Source organism: Osmerus mordax, chromosome 5, assembly GCF_038355195.1.
Source record: "Osmerus mordax isolate fOsmMor3 chromosome 5, fOsmMor3.pri, whole genome shotgun sequence".
NCBI lineage: Eukaryota > Metazoa > Chordata > Actinopteri > Osmeriformes > Osmeridae > Osmerus > Osmerus mordax.
The window spans coordinates 8,894,915-8,911,956 of NC_090054.1; the positions used below are offsets into that span (position 1 = coordinate 8,894,915).

At 40.7% G+C, this 17,042-nt stretch overlaps 1 protein-coding gene across 2 annotated transcripts; it reads left to right on the forward strand.

The window, feature by feature from the left end:
- The first annotated feature begins 271 nt into the window (after positions 1-271).
- Positions 272-5,526, forward strand: ly6pge (lymphocyte antigen 6 family member pge). Of its 2 annotated transcripts, XM_067236820.1 has the most exons (4): positions 272-288; positions 1,233-1,446; positions 3,658-3,786; positions 4,079-5,526. In XM_067236820.1, exons 2-4 carry the CDS (start codon positions 1,389-1,391, stop codon positions 4,273-4,275), a joined length of 384 nt encoding a protein of 127 aa, XP_067092921.1. In that variant the 5' UTR covers positions 272-288; positions 1,233-1,388; the 3' UTR covers positions 4,276-5,526. The 2 variants fall into 2 exon arrangements, with proteins under 2 accessions (XP_067092921.1, XP_067092922.1); XM_067236821.1 differs by lacking the exon at positions 272-288 and having other exon boundaries at positions 492-1,446; positions 3,658-3,774.
- Positions 5,527-17,042: the final 11,516 nt, after the last annotated feature.

Genomic DNA, 17,042 nt, shown 5'->3' on the forward strand with positions numbered 1-17,042 from the left:
CCTTGGTTCTGTTTTCTGTTTCCTGTTTCAGGGGGAATGCGTCGCTGCTCTCTGCTCTCCGAAATTACGACAGACAATTAGAAAATTTAGGAGGTGCACGTCAAGGTGTCCGAGGCTGTCCGAGGGCTGACGGAGAGCTCGTAGAGGGCGTTCCACGGAGACGAGGGCGTTCCCATGTGTCCGTTTTTCAAAAAACGCAGAAGCATATATCGGCCTTTAAGAACAGCTTGCGGGGGGCGGGGTTGCCGTGACCAACAAGACGAACAGAATCCTTTGACCGCCATTGCTGTAAGTTTTTACAATTCATATTTCAGCTAAACAGTACATGTAAATCAGCATCTGAATTACAATGTGACGAGAAATGGGCAGTGTAGTTGCTGAAAATGTGCTTATTTTATTGATGAAACGGCTTTTGTAAATTTGCTCCGACTTTTCGATAACCTAGCTAGCATTGCATTGCACCACCTACACTTCTGGCGGTGAATTGTTTTCAGCACCCACAACCTTCGGAGTATTATAAATTCAACAAATCCGTCCAACTCCGTCTGTCCGTAACGAAGTCGGAGTACTATAAATCGGCCTTTAGTCAACAAGCGAAAATTGACTACTGTTTGCAAAAGTATATGTACTAATAATATCAGCGTACATCGTATTGTACCTTAAATCTGTTTTTTATCACAATGTTAATTGTTGTTCCAGGTAGACAAAAAGCAACCTCAGAGCAGCAAATACATTACATAAGACATCGCAATTCATAAAAGTCCATCAATGTGAGATAGAAACAGTAAGATAAATACAACAAATGCAAGGCTACCATTGGTGGTGACATATTTATGTTGACTTTAGCCAAAGCTTGAAGTTGGTTTTAAACAGGCATCCTGAGTTTCTAAGGTTTGTGGGTATGAAATTCCACTTCTGCTCTACTTTAACCGAGAAAGCAGATTGACCAAAGGCTGTCTTGCTGAACATGATCACAATACTAGGAAATTGGACATAAACAGTGCCAGAGATATCCTCAGCTCATGTTACGAACTCTAGTTACATCACTATGATTTCTTTAAGAAAGTACATTTTCAAAGCCCTGTGAAGAGAGAGGGGTGTGGCTGGGTGTTATAAGGCATGGCAGGACAAGGCGGAGTCAGGACCGGCAGGGTTCAGGAAAATAGCTGTAAGATGAGCTGTCAGTACTGTACCTGCCTCTCCATTGATTAGTCTGTTTGGGAAAGCCCTAGTGTCTGCTGAGGTGCCTCAGAGGAGGAGCAGATCATCTCCGAGTCCCTACATGCAGAGGTATTAACTCTGTGATAGCTTGGATTAAGAAAAAGGGGCTTTGGCACCAAACAACCTGCTTTTCACCGTGATCGCCACAAGTACGGACCACCAGCAACATGAGAGCCATCCAGTGCTACCTGCTTCTGGCCTCCCTCATCTTCTTCACTACCTACAGTAAGGAATCTCTCCCTTCTCCCTCACACACTGTCTCGGTTTCTCTGACTTTCTATCCCTTATTCACTCACAAGCATATTACCTTTTTATTGATTTGATCCATATTTCCTCGTTACGTCCTTCATATGTCTTCATTCTTTTGCTTTTTTTAAATGTAATGTACATAGAGAGCAACCTCTCTAATTCAGTTTTCTGACCCTTATCCTCCCAAAGACTTTTTTATTCATTGCTGACTGTATGCTTCTATCTGAGAACCTGCAACGTAGAATAATAACTTTTTTTCTTGATAAGAAACATCCATCCTGTTATTGTACAGTATTTTAATAGATTATATTCTGTGTTACATGATATTTATTAGACCTTAAATAAAAAGTCTCTCTTTTTATTGATTCCTTACATTTATTAAGTTTGTCTTGTTAGTTGAGTTTCGAGATTTTGCAACATCTCAGTCTGTCATCTGCTAACGAGCATGCCATCCCATCAGCTAATCTCCTAATAGGCCTGAGGGCTAATTCCAGAAGCATGTGTGGTGAGCTGGGCTGCTGAGGCTGCAGGGATGGATTGGGGTCATCTGGACACGGCAGGGGGCACTTACATGTCAAACCATAGACAAGCTTAGAAATCCAAAATACAGACAATTTCTGCTACTAGGAATTTGTTGTTTTTCTTCTGGATTCTGTAGGAATAGAAACAATAAAAAGATATACTTTAGAGAACAGGAGATATGGAATTCTGAAGCCGTACAAAGGGGTTTGATGGGTATGCAAACTTGGACCTGGTGCAGCCTGAAGATCAATATCTCTCTGGACTAAACATTGACTCTGTTTTGTTTTGGTCTACAGTCAAGTCTGATGACTTGATCAAAGAAAGGCTTGAGAAAATAGTTTTTGGTCCAAACAAATCAGACAGGTCGGGGTGAGCATAGTTCACTCTGGTCCCTCTGAGCTGGGTCCTGTTTGATTCCTTCAAAAAAAAATACAATAAAACTGATAGGAGAATAAGTGTTTCCACAGGAGTTCTAAGGGAGTTCAGAGAATAAGGTAAGAAGTGCAGTCTCATCTGTCCTAAATAGACAACACTCTATCTTGTGTATGTACAGTTTACATCCACTGTATTTGCTGTATGGTAATGTGAGACAAATGGATGAAAGCAACATTAAAATCATACATCAAAAATAAAGCTATGGGTTGTTGCCATAGACCATACCAATTACAGTACATTAATGGGATTGACTATCACCTTGTTACTGTAATTGAAGTAAGGGCTACTATAATATCATAAGACAGTTACGGTAATGTCTACTTATCATGCACACTATAAATGTACCAATGGGACCAACACAGTTTTAGATCAGAAGCTGGAAGCTAGATGAATTATAGATGTGAACAAAAAAGTGTTTTCCAGTGCAAGAGTCTTACACCTGTCACATCACTGTAGCTAAGTTGGTCTACAACCAGCATACATCACAAACACCTTGTTTGTGTAATGGTTGAGTTTGAGTTGAGGTGGTAATTTAAATTTACTTTATTTTTAGGCTTTTCATAAGACAAAAAACCCACAAAAAATATTGTTTCGCTTTTCAATCCATCTCAGCATAAGTCAGGCCGTGAGGCTGACTGAGGTTGCAGAAATGTAAGTTTGTTATTTACAAGCCTGTCTATTACTGACTTTTCTTCAAGGGCGTATAAAGACCAGGGACACTGATTGAGAACCTGTGTATGGTATACAGGAGCTCACTGCCTTGATGTGTACCAGAGTAAATCAGAAGTCCAGTGGCTACTGCATTTTACCAATGCAATAATGGATGGTGTTCACCTCCAGTCAGATTCAGGACACACTCATCCACCATCACTGAATTATTGGATGTCACTCAATAATCTGGTTTTATCAGGCTTGTTGTTAGCTGTATGACTAGTTTGATTTTGTATTCTTTACCTACTGTAAGTGAGGTGTTGAAATACATTCTACTGTAAAGATGGATAATGTATGAGATGGTGTTTTTTATTGGATGAATACTAATGTAACATTAGTCTGATACTAACAACCTCAGCTCTTACAGATTTCCAGTTTGATTGTATTTTTTATATTTTCTTGCTTCTAATCGTAAAACATTCTTTATAAACCATTTGGGTCCTGTTGCATGTTTAAAATGTAATATATCTTCACTATATTGTATACTATATATCAATCCTTCTTACTCTCTGTCTCAAGGTGAAGCTTTACAATGCTACACCTGCATGGGCTCTAATGACGAGGACTGCAACCGCCAGGGCTCCAAAATCTGTCCCAGCTACTCAGACGCATGTGCCGTTGTCCGAGGCCACGGCAGTGAGTCACACAGTGTAGTATAAGTCTTAATATCAATACACTGTGTGTGTGGGTGTGTGCATGTCTGTGTGTGTGTGGGCTTGGGCAAACAAGCTGCTCTGTCTGGCCATAGCTCAGAAACAGCAGGGGACGAGGGGCTTTCTGGGGTAAACAGAAGATTTGATGTTGAGTCATTCAATAATCTTAATTAGCTGTGTTTGAATTACTTGAATTAGCAACAATTACGTATTGTACATTTAGGACTATCTAATCCAAAACCCTGGTGTGATGGAGGTGTTCTATGCTGCCTCTCTCTGTATCCCAGGTGGGGTGATGAAGTCTTGTTCCTACAAGTCCTTCTGCAGCCAGGCCAACAGCCAAGGCTACAGGGCACCTGGAGTCAAGGTTCACTGCTGCTTCTCTGACGACTGCAACGTGACAGGCAATGGCTCCAAACTGGGTGGAGGGGTCAGCTACCTGATACTGCTGCTACCCTTGCTGCTGCACCTTCTCTCCAATTAACCCTGCCACCATCCTCCCATCCATACCCCTGCCCCCAGAACCATGCCAACGACTCCTATATACGGTCCAAATTTTGGATTTTCCACTTCCCACCATCCGTAAGGCAACATGATGTAGTCAAAATAACATTTGAGTGTTGTCCACTCCTCACTGTGAAATGTAGGAACAACTGTGTTATGCCTCGCCCCTTAAAATTCCATTTAACTCTCAAATTAACCTTATACAGCAGTAACTTGTTAGAGTATGTTGATTACTGAGAACAATGCACACACATAGCACACGTATACACGCAAACACACATACTGTATATGCACACACAAACTACTGCAATCTAAAGATATTGTTTTGTCACAGTTAGGTCCTCCAGTGACAGAGTCTTAAATACCCATGGTAAAAAATCTGACTTGGGTTCCGTAATGCTACGTACAGGAGTGTACTGTAGCACACCAGATGTAGGCTGATTATGGACAGCTCCAGTGGTGGTTGGTCTGTTAGCCTTTTAACTGGGTTCTGACTGTAACTTAATGTGTAGGGTATTTGTGAAATCTGGAAGTGAAGGAACTCACCTTGCGCTTTGTAAAGCTACCTAAGCCTTGTAGATGCTGTGGGCAGGTGCTTGGCTAATCCACTCATCAGCCCCAAGCAGTTTAAAGAATTATCAGAATGATCTTTTAAAGAGTGCTCTCACTGTTACTCCTCACACAGTATATGATTGTAGGGACATTAAGAAAAGTAGAAATAGAGAGAGAGAGAGAGAGAATGAGAGAGAGGGACAGAGAAAGACAGAGAGTGAGTGAGAGATTGAGAACAAGAATAAGGGAGATACAAGGGGGAGATGGAGAGAGGAACTAGTTAACATAAACAAATCTGACATTCTAGGAACTCTACAGCTAAAGTAGCCTATTTGTTAAATGCCACACATTAAGTATTTTCTCTCATTCTGCAGTAATGAGCTTTGGAACTCTTACAAAGACATAATGCCATAATCATAGGTTAAGTCAAATGTATCTTGCACCCAACATTTCTAAAAACACTGGATCAAAAGAAACTCATTTCAAGCTTTCTTTCTCTGTTCTATGATGTAATGTATTCTGTCTGTATCTAGCAGTGTGCAAGATCTGAGTCATTGTGCTGCATCCAGCTGTATTAGAGTTACAGTATGATGCTAGAACAGATTTACTGTATGCAGGTCATTGTTCTACTTTATAGATCATTGTAAATACAACTAATAAAAATGATTTTTCTTTATTCTGTGAGCCTCAACATGTGTGTATTTTAAATGTGTTGTGAGCTTTCTGTGATCTAGGCTACAGCGTTGCAGTGAGCTACACTGGTTTGAAACCACAATTAAAGATCCTGTAAAGTGGACCTGGAAACGAGTTTTAAGTTCGCCACACCACAGAATAATGTGTTATTAACTATCCATCCAAATTCAAATGAAAAAATAAGTATGTTAAATTAGGCTTTCAAATCGTGAAAAAATCAGCAGTCTTCTCTGCTTGAGACTGGGGGGGCGTGTCGCCTGAAGGAGCTGAAGCTCCACCCCTCGCTGCCTAGTGCCTACCTCCGACCCAGATAATGGACGCTATGTCAAGCCGAACAAAACCGTATAGAATTAGAATTTATTTGTTCAATGAGTGAAACATACTGATGCATATAAATGAAATGTTCCCCTGAGCTGTAACAGTAAAAATGGACACCAGAGACAGCAGACAGTGAGCTCTTCAACTAGGCTACTTCTAACACATTAGCTACCATTTCACCAAAATACCATCATTCTACACCAAGTAGCCTAATATCAACTTAGCGGTTTGCACTAACTCATAGCAGACATACCTCTGGAAAAGTTATCTAGTATAATTATAACAAGCATACAGAACTGAGTGATGCACTGCTGGCGGCGGTGGATGGTCTAGGTGCGACCGGAGAACGGCCGGAGGGGCGATGCTCGGTACGGCTCCGCGCTGCAAGAGAAGCCGTGTGTTTGTGAACCCCGTCTGTCTCTGGTCCATGTTAAAACTGTCCGCCGTGAAATGGTCAGTGCAGAGGCGGCTGTTGGAGTTTATACGAAGCTTTCCATGAGCGTGGCTCTTCACAAAATCTATCCACCTATTTTTCCTTTCATTATCAATAGGGAACTTAAATGGCGTTGCAGCGCAGCTGGAGTTCTTGCATCCAGGGAAGATGCAGTTGCGGGTGGTGGGAGACATCCTGAAGATAGCTAGCTAGCTGATGTAGGCTACAATAACAGTACAGCAGGAGGAGCCATTCAGTGATCTGACGTAGATAGGGCGAAATGACGTAGATAGGGCATTTTTTGCCTCCGCCCATTAAAACCTGATCTGAAAACGGAAGAGAAACTGTTCTTCGGTTTAACTCCACATTTCAGTGTGACAAAGTTTTAGCGCTTTGCACATGCTTTCAGGAAATCATTTCACACGTATATAATGTACTTAGAAGCAAAACATGGAATTTACTTTACAGGATCTTTAAGGCCGATTTATACTTCTCCGTTTTTACGGAGACGGACACAGGGAACGCCCTCTCCGACGAGGAATTCCCTCTCTGTGCCCTCTCCGAGCCCCTTGGAGAGCTCTACGTGCACCTCCTGATTTTCCTGACTATCCGTTTGTCCGTCCGTCATTTTACGGATACCCCTTGGCTGTGATTGGTCCGTATTAAGAACCGCTTGCGTCAGGGGCGGGGTTGCCGTGATTAACAGGACGAACAGAATCCTTTGACCGCCATTGCTGTAAGTTTTTACAATTCATATATCAGCTAAACAGTACATGGAAATCAGCATCTGAATTAAAATGTGACGAGAAATGGGCAGTGTATGCTGAAAATGTGCGTATTTTATTGATGAAACGGCTAATTTGTACATTTGCTCCGACTTCTCGATAACCTAGGTAAATAAACACTCGACGACGACTTACAAAAAACCGTTGCGCCACCTACTCTTCTGGCGGTGAAGTGTTTTCAGCACCCACAGCCTTCGGAGTACTATAAATTCAACCAATCCGTCCAACTCCGTCCGTCCGTCTGTCCGTAACGGAGTCGGAGAAGTGTAATTCGGCCTTTAGTCGAGCCTGCCACTTATCAGCCAATCAAAAAAAAGAAAGGGTCTAGACAATAGCCAATCGTAAAATAGCACCATTGTATCTGGGTAAGATTTAATGCAACAACCAATGGAAAAAAAGCATAACCTCCTAATGTTTTCGTGATTCTGCTACAACGTCTTCTGAAAGTTTTGTTCACCTACAAAGCAAACCACTGGAGCTCGAGCATCACTTTGAGCACAGTCATGATCTCCTGTTTTACTGTTACAACATATTCACAACTTGTTTGACACAAACAATGACAACTTGACTGCTGTTAGAAAATGTTTACCAGATAATTAGCATCAGTTTTTCATGAGTGTCTTAACCAACAGTTTTACAGCCTGTTCACTGACAACACCTGCTCAGAACAAGTCGTTCATAGACGTAGCCAGTGTGTATCAGTGAAACTCACTCCTCAGGTATGTAACAGGCCACCCGCATCAACGGGTGGCCTGTTACGCTGGCGCTGTTACGCTAGCTTTTCGTTGGCGTAGTTGGTAGTGGTGGCGCTTGGGATGTCAGAGGTGGCAGGTTCGGACCCAGTGCGGGACGAACATAGGCCCGATACCTCTGACGGAGCTTGCAACACTTCGTTTGTTATATATCATTGGCCTAGTATTATTTTCGTTATCACACAATGACTGACATATTGTCACATTATAAACATCTCTTTCCAAATAGGCGTAATAATTTGATTAGCACTAAATACATTTAAGTGTTTTGCATAGTCGATGTTATAGGTCACTTTTAAAATAATGTCATATTTTATAATTATATCCTGGCCATGGATGCATTAATCATTGCTGCCTTTCAAAGATGTCAGGTAAAAAGCAATTAATTAATTAATTTTGACCCCGGGACGGGGGGATAATGTCACTCTTGCCTGTCTTCAAAACTTGAGAGCCCTGGAACGGCGAAACCAGGTCACATACGGTCTAATAACTGTAATTCATTACCTAGCTACAAACAAATGCTTCGTTAGTGAAGAGTATTTACTTTTTATTGCCGATATTGACAACAGAGGTTAAGGAACTTGTCTTTAATCAAAAGATGGTCTCCGTTTTCAATTTGAAGCAGTAGATATTGCTTACTGTAGAAAGTCTCCCATTGCATCCTCTCTCTAGCTTAGCTTCGGCTACAGATGGACGACAATCACGATGCAGGCATTATTCACGCCTACGGTGTTAATACAGTCTGTAAAAATACCACTTTGACACACTTGCAAGATGATCCGCTGGTTAGATGTAGCATGATCTTATTTACTACCCACAATAGTTCAACTTTTTTTGCAGCAGCATTTTAATCAGTTAGCTCCAGGTCCTCTCTAAAATACATTTCAGACCTTTTGAAACCTGAGCAAATGACTTTCTACGAAATTTTCTAATTTTTCTGAATTATTTCTCTTTTTGCATTGTTCTTCTCTTTTCTGTAGTTTTATGCCTTCGTCCAGCTCCTGCCCCTTTCAAAAATACCTTTCGGGCGCTTTGAAGCTTCAGCTTATAACTTTCTACTAAATGTTTACTATTTTCAGCTTTTTTAGCATGGTCAGCTATCCCCATTCAGTTTTTCAGCATTCTCACTGCTGTTTCGCAGGAACAGCTTTTTCTAGTTACTGTTTATTTTCGCGCCCCTAAAACTAAGTCAATATTTGGCCTACATAGACAACCTAGGTGTCAAAAGTTTCATCTTGGTAGCGATTGAGTTGCTTCTATTGGGATTTACGTTCCGTTGCACGGTTTAAGTAGAAATTAAGTTTTTGTGGCGAAAAGTGAAGCTAACGGTGGCTAACTTGCTAGCCACATTCAATGAATTACTTACGTCACTAACATCACGAAAACTCGCGTGACTACCTCTAGCAGAACATTAGTTTAGCAGCTCGTTAACTTCTGGGAGATAGCTAAGCTAACTGCTTTACTGCAAGGCAGCTGCAGAAACGCCACAAGCAAAGAGGCCAGGGTGATAACTATTTACTCATTTTACTTTGTGATATGACACACAATTGTGATGTGTAATGTACAATATAAGCTGATATTATTAAGGAAGTACATCTACTTTCGGAAACAGTAGTCTACTATTTCACTGAAGTATTAGCATCATGACATTAGCCTCTGTTGCCCGGGCAACACATACTACAGTGGTCTATGATGCATCTGTTTTCAATCGTTAAAATAAACATTCCTCACAAATACATTTTCGTTGTAGGATTTATTATGACATTAGATTACAAGTAAACGATTTGTAGGTGAAATTATCATTACCTGTGGTTTCAAACCAGTCTAGCTCACTGCAAGGCTGTAGCCTACTACAAAAACATATACACAGCTGTTTACACTGTAAAAAATGTTCGATGCAAACAGTTGTACAAATAAACAAATGGATGAATGATAACTTTCTTAAATTAAATGAAGACAAAACCGAAGTCCTACTATGTGGCCCCAAATCCAAAAGAGAGATGCTTATTAAGAATCTTGGAGGCTTAACCCCCTGTCTTAAACCAGAGTTGACGAGTCTCGGTGTAATCCTGGACTCAGATTTGAATTTCAACTCTCACATTAATAAAGTGACCAAAACAGCTTTCTTTCACCTGAGGAATATAGCAAAGGTACGACCATTCATAATAGGGAGGACAAACCCGTTTGAGCGTTTTTCCTGAAATACGTTTTAATAGTTATTCCTGGGGAAATTATGGAATTAAATTACATATTAACTATACTGAAATACGTGTGCACAATAATATCAACAATATTTGCTCAATTTAGACGTTTTTAAAGGTTTTTAATTTTACCTCGAAGCTACTTCCGTTAATCAGCTGTTTGTGAAAAAGAGGCTAGTTTTACGACAGTGACTTTGGATGTAGCCTACTTTAACATGCTAGCTGATTAGCCAGTACGAGTGAGATATGTAAACAGCTACGTTAACAAACATCTTGTTTGTAAAATATGTAGTCTTAAATACGATGGGAACACATCACATAAACAACTCTAAAACGTCCGACACGCCAAATGTTGTCATTTTTTGACAAGCGTCCCTGAAGCTCAAATTCCGAGTCAGAGTTCCATGAAGCTTTTCATTGCAGTGAATGGGGCGGAGAAGCGTTTCTTATCTTATCTGTACTCTTGTATTGTCCAGTCGATTTATAATAACATGTTATCAAAAGTGGACCTCTAAATTACTTTTTGTTGTCTTTATTCAAATGAATGTAATTTTAATTAAGTTATTCCATTGAAACATAATACATGTAATATAATAATGACACGACTTAAATTTGTTCAAGAACAACAATGTTTAATATGCATATTTAATAGGAAACCTAACTCATTTTCCAGAGGGAATCAAAAAACCAGTTAACCCATTTTAGCCAATATGGGATACTGGAAAATTATTCCCCGACCCCTAGCAAAAAGGCGATCGAGCAAGCTCCTGGAAAATGTGTAGCTAATTGAAGGCACGTTCATCTGAAAAAGAGAGAGAAAAAAGTGCACATTTGTAACATACTTATTGACAATAAGTTACTTATAAACATATTTATGAAAACTTCATTTTACTATACAACCTCACTGCAAACGGAATGTGCTGCTACTGTTTCATTTTCTCTTCATACCTGAAATTAGAAATACATAAATTATTAAATATCAATATCAAACCTGATCAACAGCCTTACTAGAGTAAAACTGCCAATATTTAGCTATATAAACATCCTATAAGAGATACGAATATATGCAGAGGGAACTATTTACATCAGAAATCTTACATGAAAGAAAAAGATTATATTAGATACACAATAGTTACAAATAATTATACAGCTAACTTCAACCTAAAAGAAAAGATTAATATTAGAAGATACACAATAACTACAAATTATAGCCAATGCCCTACTCTATACTGTTGGCTTTTAAAGCCCGCTCAACAGTCTAACTGCCAATGCCCTACTCTATACTGTTGGCCTTTAAATCCCGCTCAACAGTCTGCCAATGCCCTACTCTATACTGCTGGCTTTTAAATCCCGCTCAACAGTCTGCCAATGCCCTACTCTGTTGGCTTTTAAATCCCGCTCAACAGTCTGCCAATGCCCTACTCTGTTGGCTTTTAAATCCCGCTCAACAGCCTTGCTTTACAACCTATGTAAATCTGACTTCATGATTTAAATAATCATCTAAAAGAGGACATTCGTAAACCCCCTCCTCTTCGTCCTCACCCTCGTACTCTACAACAAGTAAACTACCTGTGCTACAGCCCACTACTCTACCTGGATACCAGCACTCCAACCCATCATCACTATCTATGTACATGTGCTTTATTTTCCTGCCTATCATGTCTGCAGCACTGACAGACAACAACTCCACATACCCCTCCTGAAAATCGGACCATAAATCAAACCACCACAGTCTCTTTTCCCCATCATATCTTACATGGGAAATGGTCTTACCATTTACCTCCTTTTCCCCTATAACTGTGGCTCTGTACCAGACTTTAGTCCCATCTTCATCAAACCCATGTCTGATGATTTTACCAAGGAGCTGGTCTGCCGACTGCACATCAGGTACTATGACCTTTGAGAGCCCCCCCCTCTTCCTACCTGAATCCCGAACAAGTGCCTGCTGCTTCTCAGCAAGGCGTATAAATTCAGCCTTTGCCTCTGCAAAAACATGTGCTGATGCACACCCATACTGCCTATCCTCAGTGTCCTCCAACTCTAGAGGTGCCTGAACTACACTCCTAAGATTCCTAGTGAGAGTCTCTAAAGGCAATCTTCTCCTGTCCTTACTTAGATTGAAGACACCATTCTCATTTTTCATCCCTAGTACCACCCGTCTAAACCTCAACTGTGCTGATACAGCTAACAGTTTGGATCTCTCACCTAAACTCTCTAGTTGCTCATCTATTTCATCTAAAGTTGTCCACAAGCCCCCATACTTACCGATCTCCAATGTCAGCTTTTGCTTTGTGGCAACATCCCTAACTTCCCTCTCTCTCTCTTTGACCCTAGACGCCTGCAAAATTCTAAGTCTCTCATCCCTAATTTGTCTTTAGACTTTACTTACCAACAATTATGGAAAACAAACTCCAACTCCTTCGAAAGCCACGCGTGTGGATAATCGGCAGCTCGCTGATTTACTGGCTTGAACGCCACCTGACCGCCACGGGACACAGCCACCCTCGGCTTGATGTGCCAGATTGAGTGGATGGGGAAGAGGGGTATGAGATGGGAGCAGCTCCTGCCTCTTCTCCAGAGAACACCGGGTCCAGGTCCCGACGTAATGATCGTACATCTAGGCGGAAACAACCTGGCCTCTCAAACGTCGTGTTCTCTGATGATCCAAATGAGGAACGATCTTGGATGGTTACTGCAAAAGTACCCCAGTACCAAGATCATATTTTCAGATATTATCCAGCGATGGGTCTATCGGAACCATGTACCTGGCACCAGTGTGTATGGGATTGAACGGGCCCGAAGGCGTGTGAATGCCGGCATAGCCGCCTTTCTGGCTGATAGGGGCATGTCTGGCATCCGAAACAGCAACATCCATCATAAGGATGATTGTTATTTTAGGGACGGCGTTCACCTAAATTTCAGGGGAAACGAAATGTTTCTTTTGAATGTCCACTCAGGTCTGAGCAAGATATTGTGAAGACTCCCGCCTAAAAGCAACAAAGGCTCTTTTAAGAGCCACCTAAATAACCCCAAAATAAACTTTCACTAATGCACTCAGTGAAAGTCACATTGAGCTGATCACTGTCACTCAATACACACAATAGCCTACTTAAATTTGGGATTGGCTAAATTTGTTGTTTAATCTATGTGATATATAATTGTCTCATTATGTGCTGGTGATTGAAGATAATGCAGATCAGTTCACAAAAAAAGTCACTAGATGGCGGAGTTGAGGGGAATATAAAAACGCGCCTTTTTACGAGTATGAACATACTTTTTTTTTTAATAGTAAACCTTGCAAGATACAAGTATACTCAAAATACAAATGTTATATGAAGCCCAATGTACCAAAAACGTCAAAACGCAACCATGTCATGCCACTTAGGCACTGTAAAACTAAAACAAAGCCAGTATACCATCAGTCTGTCGTGGGCATTCCAAGCTAGGTAGCTAGCTACTGTCAGAATTCAGTAAATCACAGGCACTCCTCGGACTTAAGCTCGATTATAAAAAAACCCCCAGCTGGGAAATGTTAGAGGTTTTCACAGTCCTGTAGAGGAGACCTTCATGAACAGAATGACATCAAATTGAGGCTGTGGCATTGAAGTTCAGGTTAGTAGCCAATGGCTCAAAGTACTCTCAGCCCATTACAGACGTCTTAAAATGGGAAAACCTCTGTGCCACATACGGGATGGTATTGGCACAGGGATTGGCTCTAATTTGAGTGACAGGTTGATTCACCAATTGAAAAACTCATCTGGGAATTTTGATTTTTGTAAGGGGAGGGCCGAGATTTTACTGTCGCCGTTTGGCTTCCTAAACAGCAATAGAATTACAAGTTTCTCTAAACCGCGTCGCGTACAGCATAACAGTGAGCTACACTGGCTTAAAACTACAGGTATATAATGATAATTGTACCCATTAACTGTTTACTAGTAATATTATCTCATAATAAATCATAAAACGTTCATTGATATGTGAGCCATGTTTATTATTTTAACGATGGAAAACGGATGTATCACAGACCGCTATCGTATATGTCGTCCAACAGGCTAATTATGCTAACGTCTCAGTCAACAAGCAAAAATTGACTACTGTTTTCGAAAGTAAATGTACTAATAATATCATCGTACATCGTATTGTACATTAAATCTCACAAGTGTGTTTTTTATGACAATTTTAAATGAGCAATAAGTTCAGTTTAGCATTTGTTGACGCTTGGAACTCTCCGTTGTGATTACATTGAGAGCAGAACGTTTGTCCTCCCTATTCATAAACCAAAATGATGCAGAAAAGTTAATTCATGCTTTAATATCCAGCCGGCTGGACTACTGTAACGCACTTCTCACTGGTCTTCCCAAGAAAACCACTGAAAGACTACAGCTCATTCAAAATTCTGCAGCTAGATTATTAACCAAAACTAAAAGGAGAGAACACATTAGTCCTGTCCTAGCTACTTTACACTGGCTCCCTGTTACCTTCAGAATTGACTTTAAGGTCCTTTTCCTCACATACAAAGCTCTACACGGACAAGGACCTAGCTACATTGCTAACTCCTTTATAAACTACACACCAGCTAGAACACTGCGATCATCAAATGCAGGCCTATTAGAGGTCACCAGAAGCAGTCATAAGAAGATTGGTGATTCGGCCTTTGTCAATTACGCCCCAAAACTATGGAACAAATTACCCATAAATATTAGGGAAGCAAACACGCTAGACATTTTTAAAAGACAGCTTAAAACCTACCTTTTTACCGAAGCATTTAAGTAATTTTATCTCAAAAGGGTTTTCCTACTTTTAAAGTTGTTTTCTCTCTTGAACAGAGATCTTATTGGGATTTTTTTTTTTTTTTTAATTGTTTATCACTTGTATTATTGTTTTTATTGATTTTATGTAAAGCACCTTGAGCTACAATTCTTGTATGAAATGTGCTATATAAATAAAGTCTTACTTACTTACTTACAAATGAGGAAATACATGTTTGCTCAACATAATGGTTGTGTCAAAAAATAAAAATATGTTTGGTCAATGATTGCATGATTTTCATTACTGAGCTACAAAATGTTCATCAAGAGAACATCTATAATTGTGTTCACCAAACTTTTAGCGTCGCACAAAATACATTATGTTGGCCGAGCAAGAGGGACCAGCGACAATTGTCTGAGCATGCGCAACGGAGTTTTACTAGGCTTCTGGAATTTTCCTCACAAGTCACAACATCGTTTGGTGAGTGCTTCAAAGATAGCTCCCCGTCGATAATCAGCAAATTTAGGGTAAGAATATATTTATTGTCGATTGTATCTATTTTCAACAAAGTTTGAAATTGTCAGTACCTGCAGCGATAAGCAGTGCTGGCAAATCACATTTTTAACTATTAGTGAAGGATTCATATATCTGTGTCTATATGTGTCTATTCCAATATGTAATGATGGTATTCAATGACACAAATCTGTGTTCTAGAAAGAGTGCTCTGGAGTCGCAGAGGTCCGATAATATCAGCTTTAATGCAGCAGTTGGAAATCAACAAGTACAGAGCTCTGGAGTTGTCTAAGTTTCCCTACCCGCAACAGAGTTTGGGCTGGTTCACGAAGTCCAACTGGCTATCTGTCCCTCCCCGGCATATATTTATACAGTGCAATTGAAACACAAGTATTAAAAAAGGGTTGAGCTTGTTCTCTCGTGCGTCAGGGAGTTGTTCTTGCCTACGCGTCCCACCTGATCGGGTGCCGTCTCCACCAGGTTTCAAGGTTGTTTCTGAAAATGAAGAGATAGAGACACAAAGAACAGCCTGCTTCCCACGCCCAGTGTGAGACCCAATGTTTAAGCCTGAGCACACTTCTAAGTTCATAACTTTAATAAGCACAATGCATAACTTTAATAAGCACAATATATTCTTTAATCCCTCTTTTGATCTCTGAAAACACCAGAGATCAATCAACATAGCCCGGACCAACCACCGCCTCCTCGTCCTGGTCAGCCAGCCCCAGCAACGGCATTTGGAACCCCTTCGTCGGGTTATCCTCAGCCGAGACAATGATCCTGTTACACAGGGACCTGATACATGGGATACAGCAACAGTCATGTTGATATTGATATAGCACACTCTTAAGTAAAATAGCGGAAACCTTCTTAGTCCAGTACAATTCTAGTGTGGTCAAGCAGTATCACTCTTGGCCTAGTCGTAACCCTCTTTTCCGGACTCTCACATTCGTAGCAATAGCAAAAGGTTCACTGGCCCTTCTCCACCAACTCCTGCAACGTACAACTGGATTCTGGAGCAGCACAACACATGCTCCAGTGGTACCACGTACTTCCTTTCCCCAGCACCCTTAGGGCGTGCGAGGTTCTCTCGATGACCTTGAATGGTCCTGTCCATAAATGTACAACAGGCTTCCCCGAACATCTGATGATATATTGGGGCAGGTAGGACAGGGTCTTCAAGGGGAAGGGGTATATCATCCAGTGAGAAAGGGGGGGACATGGTCTCCAGGGGAATGGGGCCTTAGAACAGGGGTTAGGTAGTCAGACCCGCCGGTCTGACTCGTCCTGAAGCAGAAAAGAGTTACAGTCCCAGCATCACCTTATCTCCCATGATCAAGCAGTAACTGAGTCAAATGAGATGCGAACAGTAAGGTGTGACAACAAACCCAAATTTAAAAAATATCCCATTACCGATTACACAATGTTGACATACGAATCAACAATAATGATGAGACTATGCAGCATTATGGCCAAGTGGTGTGGACACACTGGACACAGTGGGAAAACCCTAATGATGTTATAGGGGAAAACCCACCATCCATGTATCCACGGCAGACCTGGACATGCTCACAGGCCCCCTTCACCACATACATACTTTAGCCAAGCTTTTAGAATTGTAATAAAATAAAATAAATTCAAAACAAATAGAAAAACCAGAAATAAGACAGGATATTTTAACGTTTTCATAAGATCCCACCTTTCATTGATAACTTTAATCAATACCCAATTTAGCAGAAGACATCTCTTTT

What these genes read in the sequence shown, in the direction of transcription:
- ly6pge (XM_067236820.1), top strand. Translation starts at nt 1,389, where the DNA reads ATGAGAGCCATCCAGTGCTACCTGCTTCTGGCCTCCCTCATCTTCTTC. An exon ending in CATCTTCTTCACTACCTACA is followed by an intron (nt 1,447 to 3,657) that starts GTAAGGAATCTC and finishes CTCTGTCTCAAG; the next exon opens with GTGAAGCTTTACAATGCTAC. An exon ending in CCACGGCAGTGAGTCACACA is followed by an intron (nt 3,787 to 4,078) that starts GTGTAGTATAAG and finishes TCTGTATCCCAG; the next exon opens with GTGGGGTGATGAAGTCTTGT.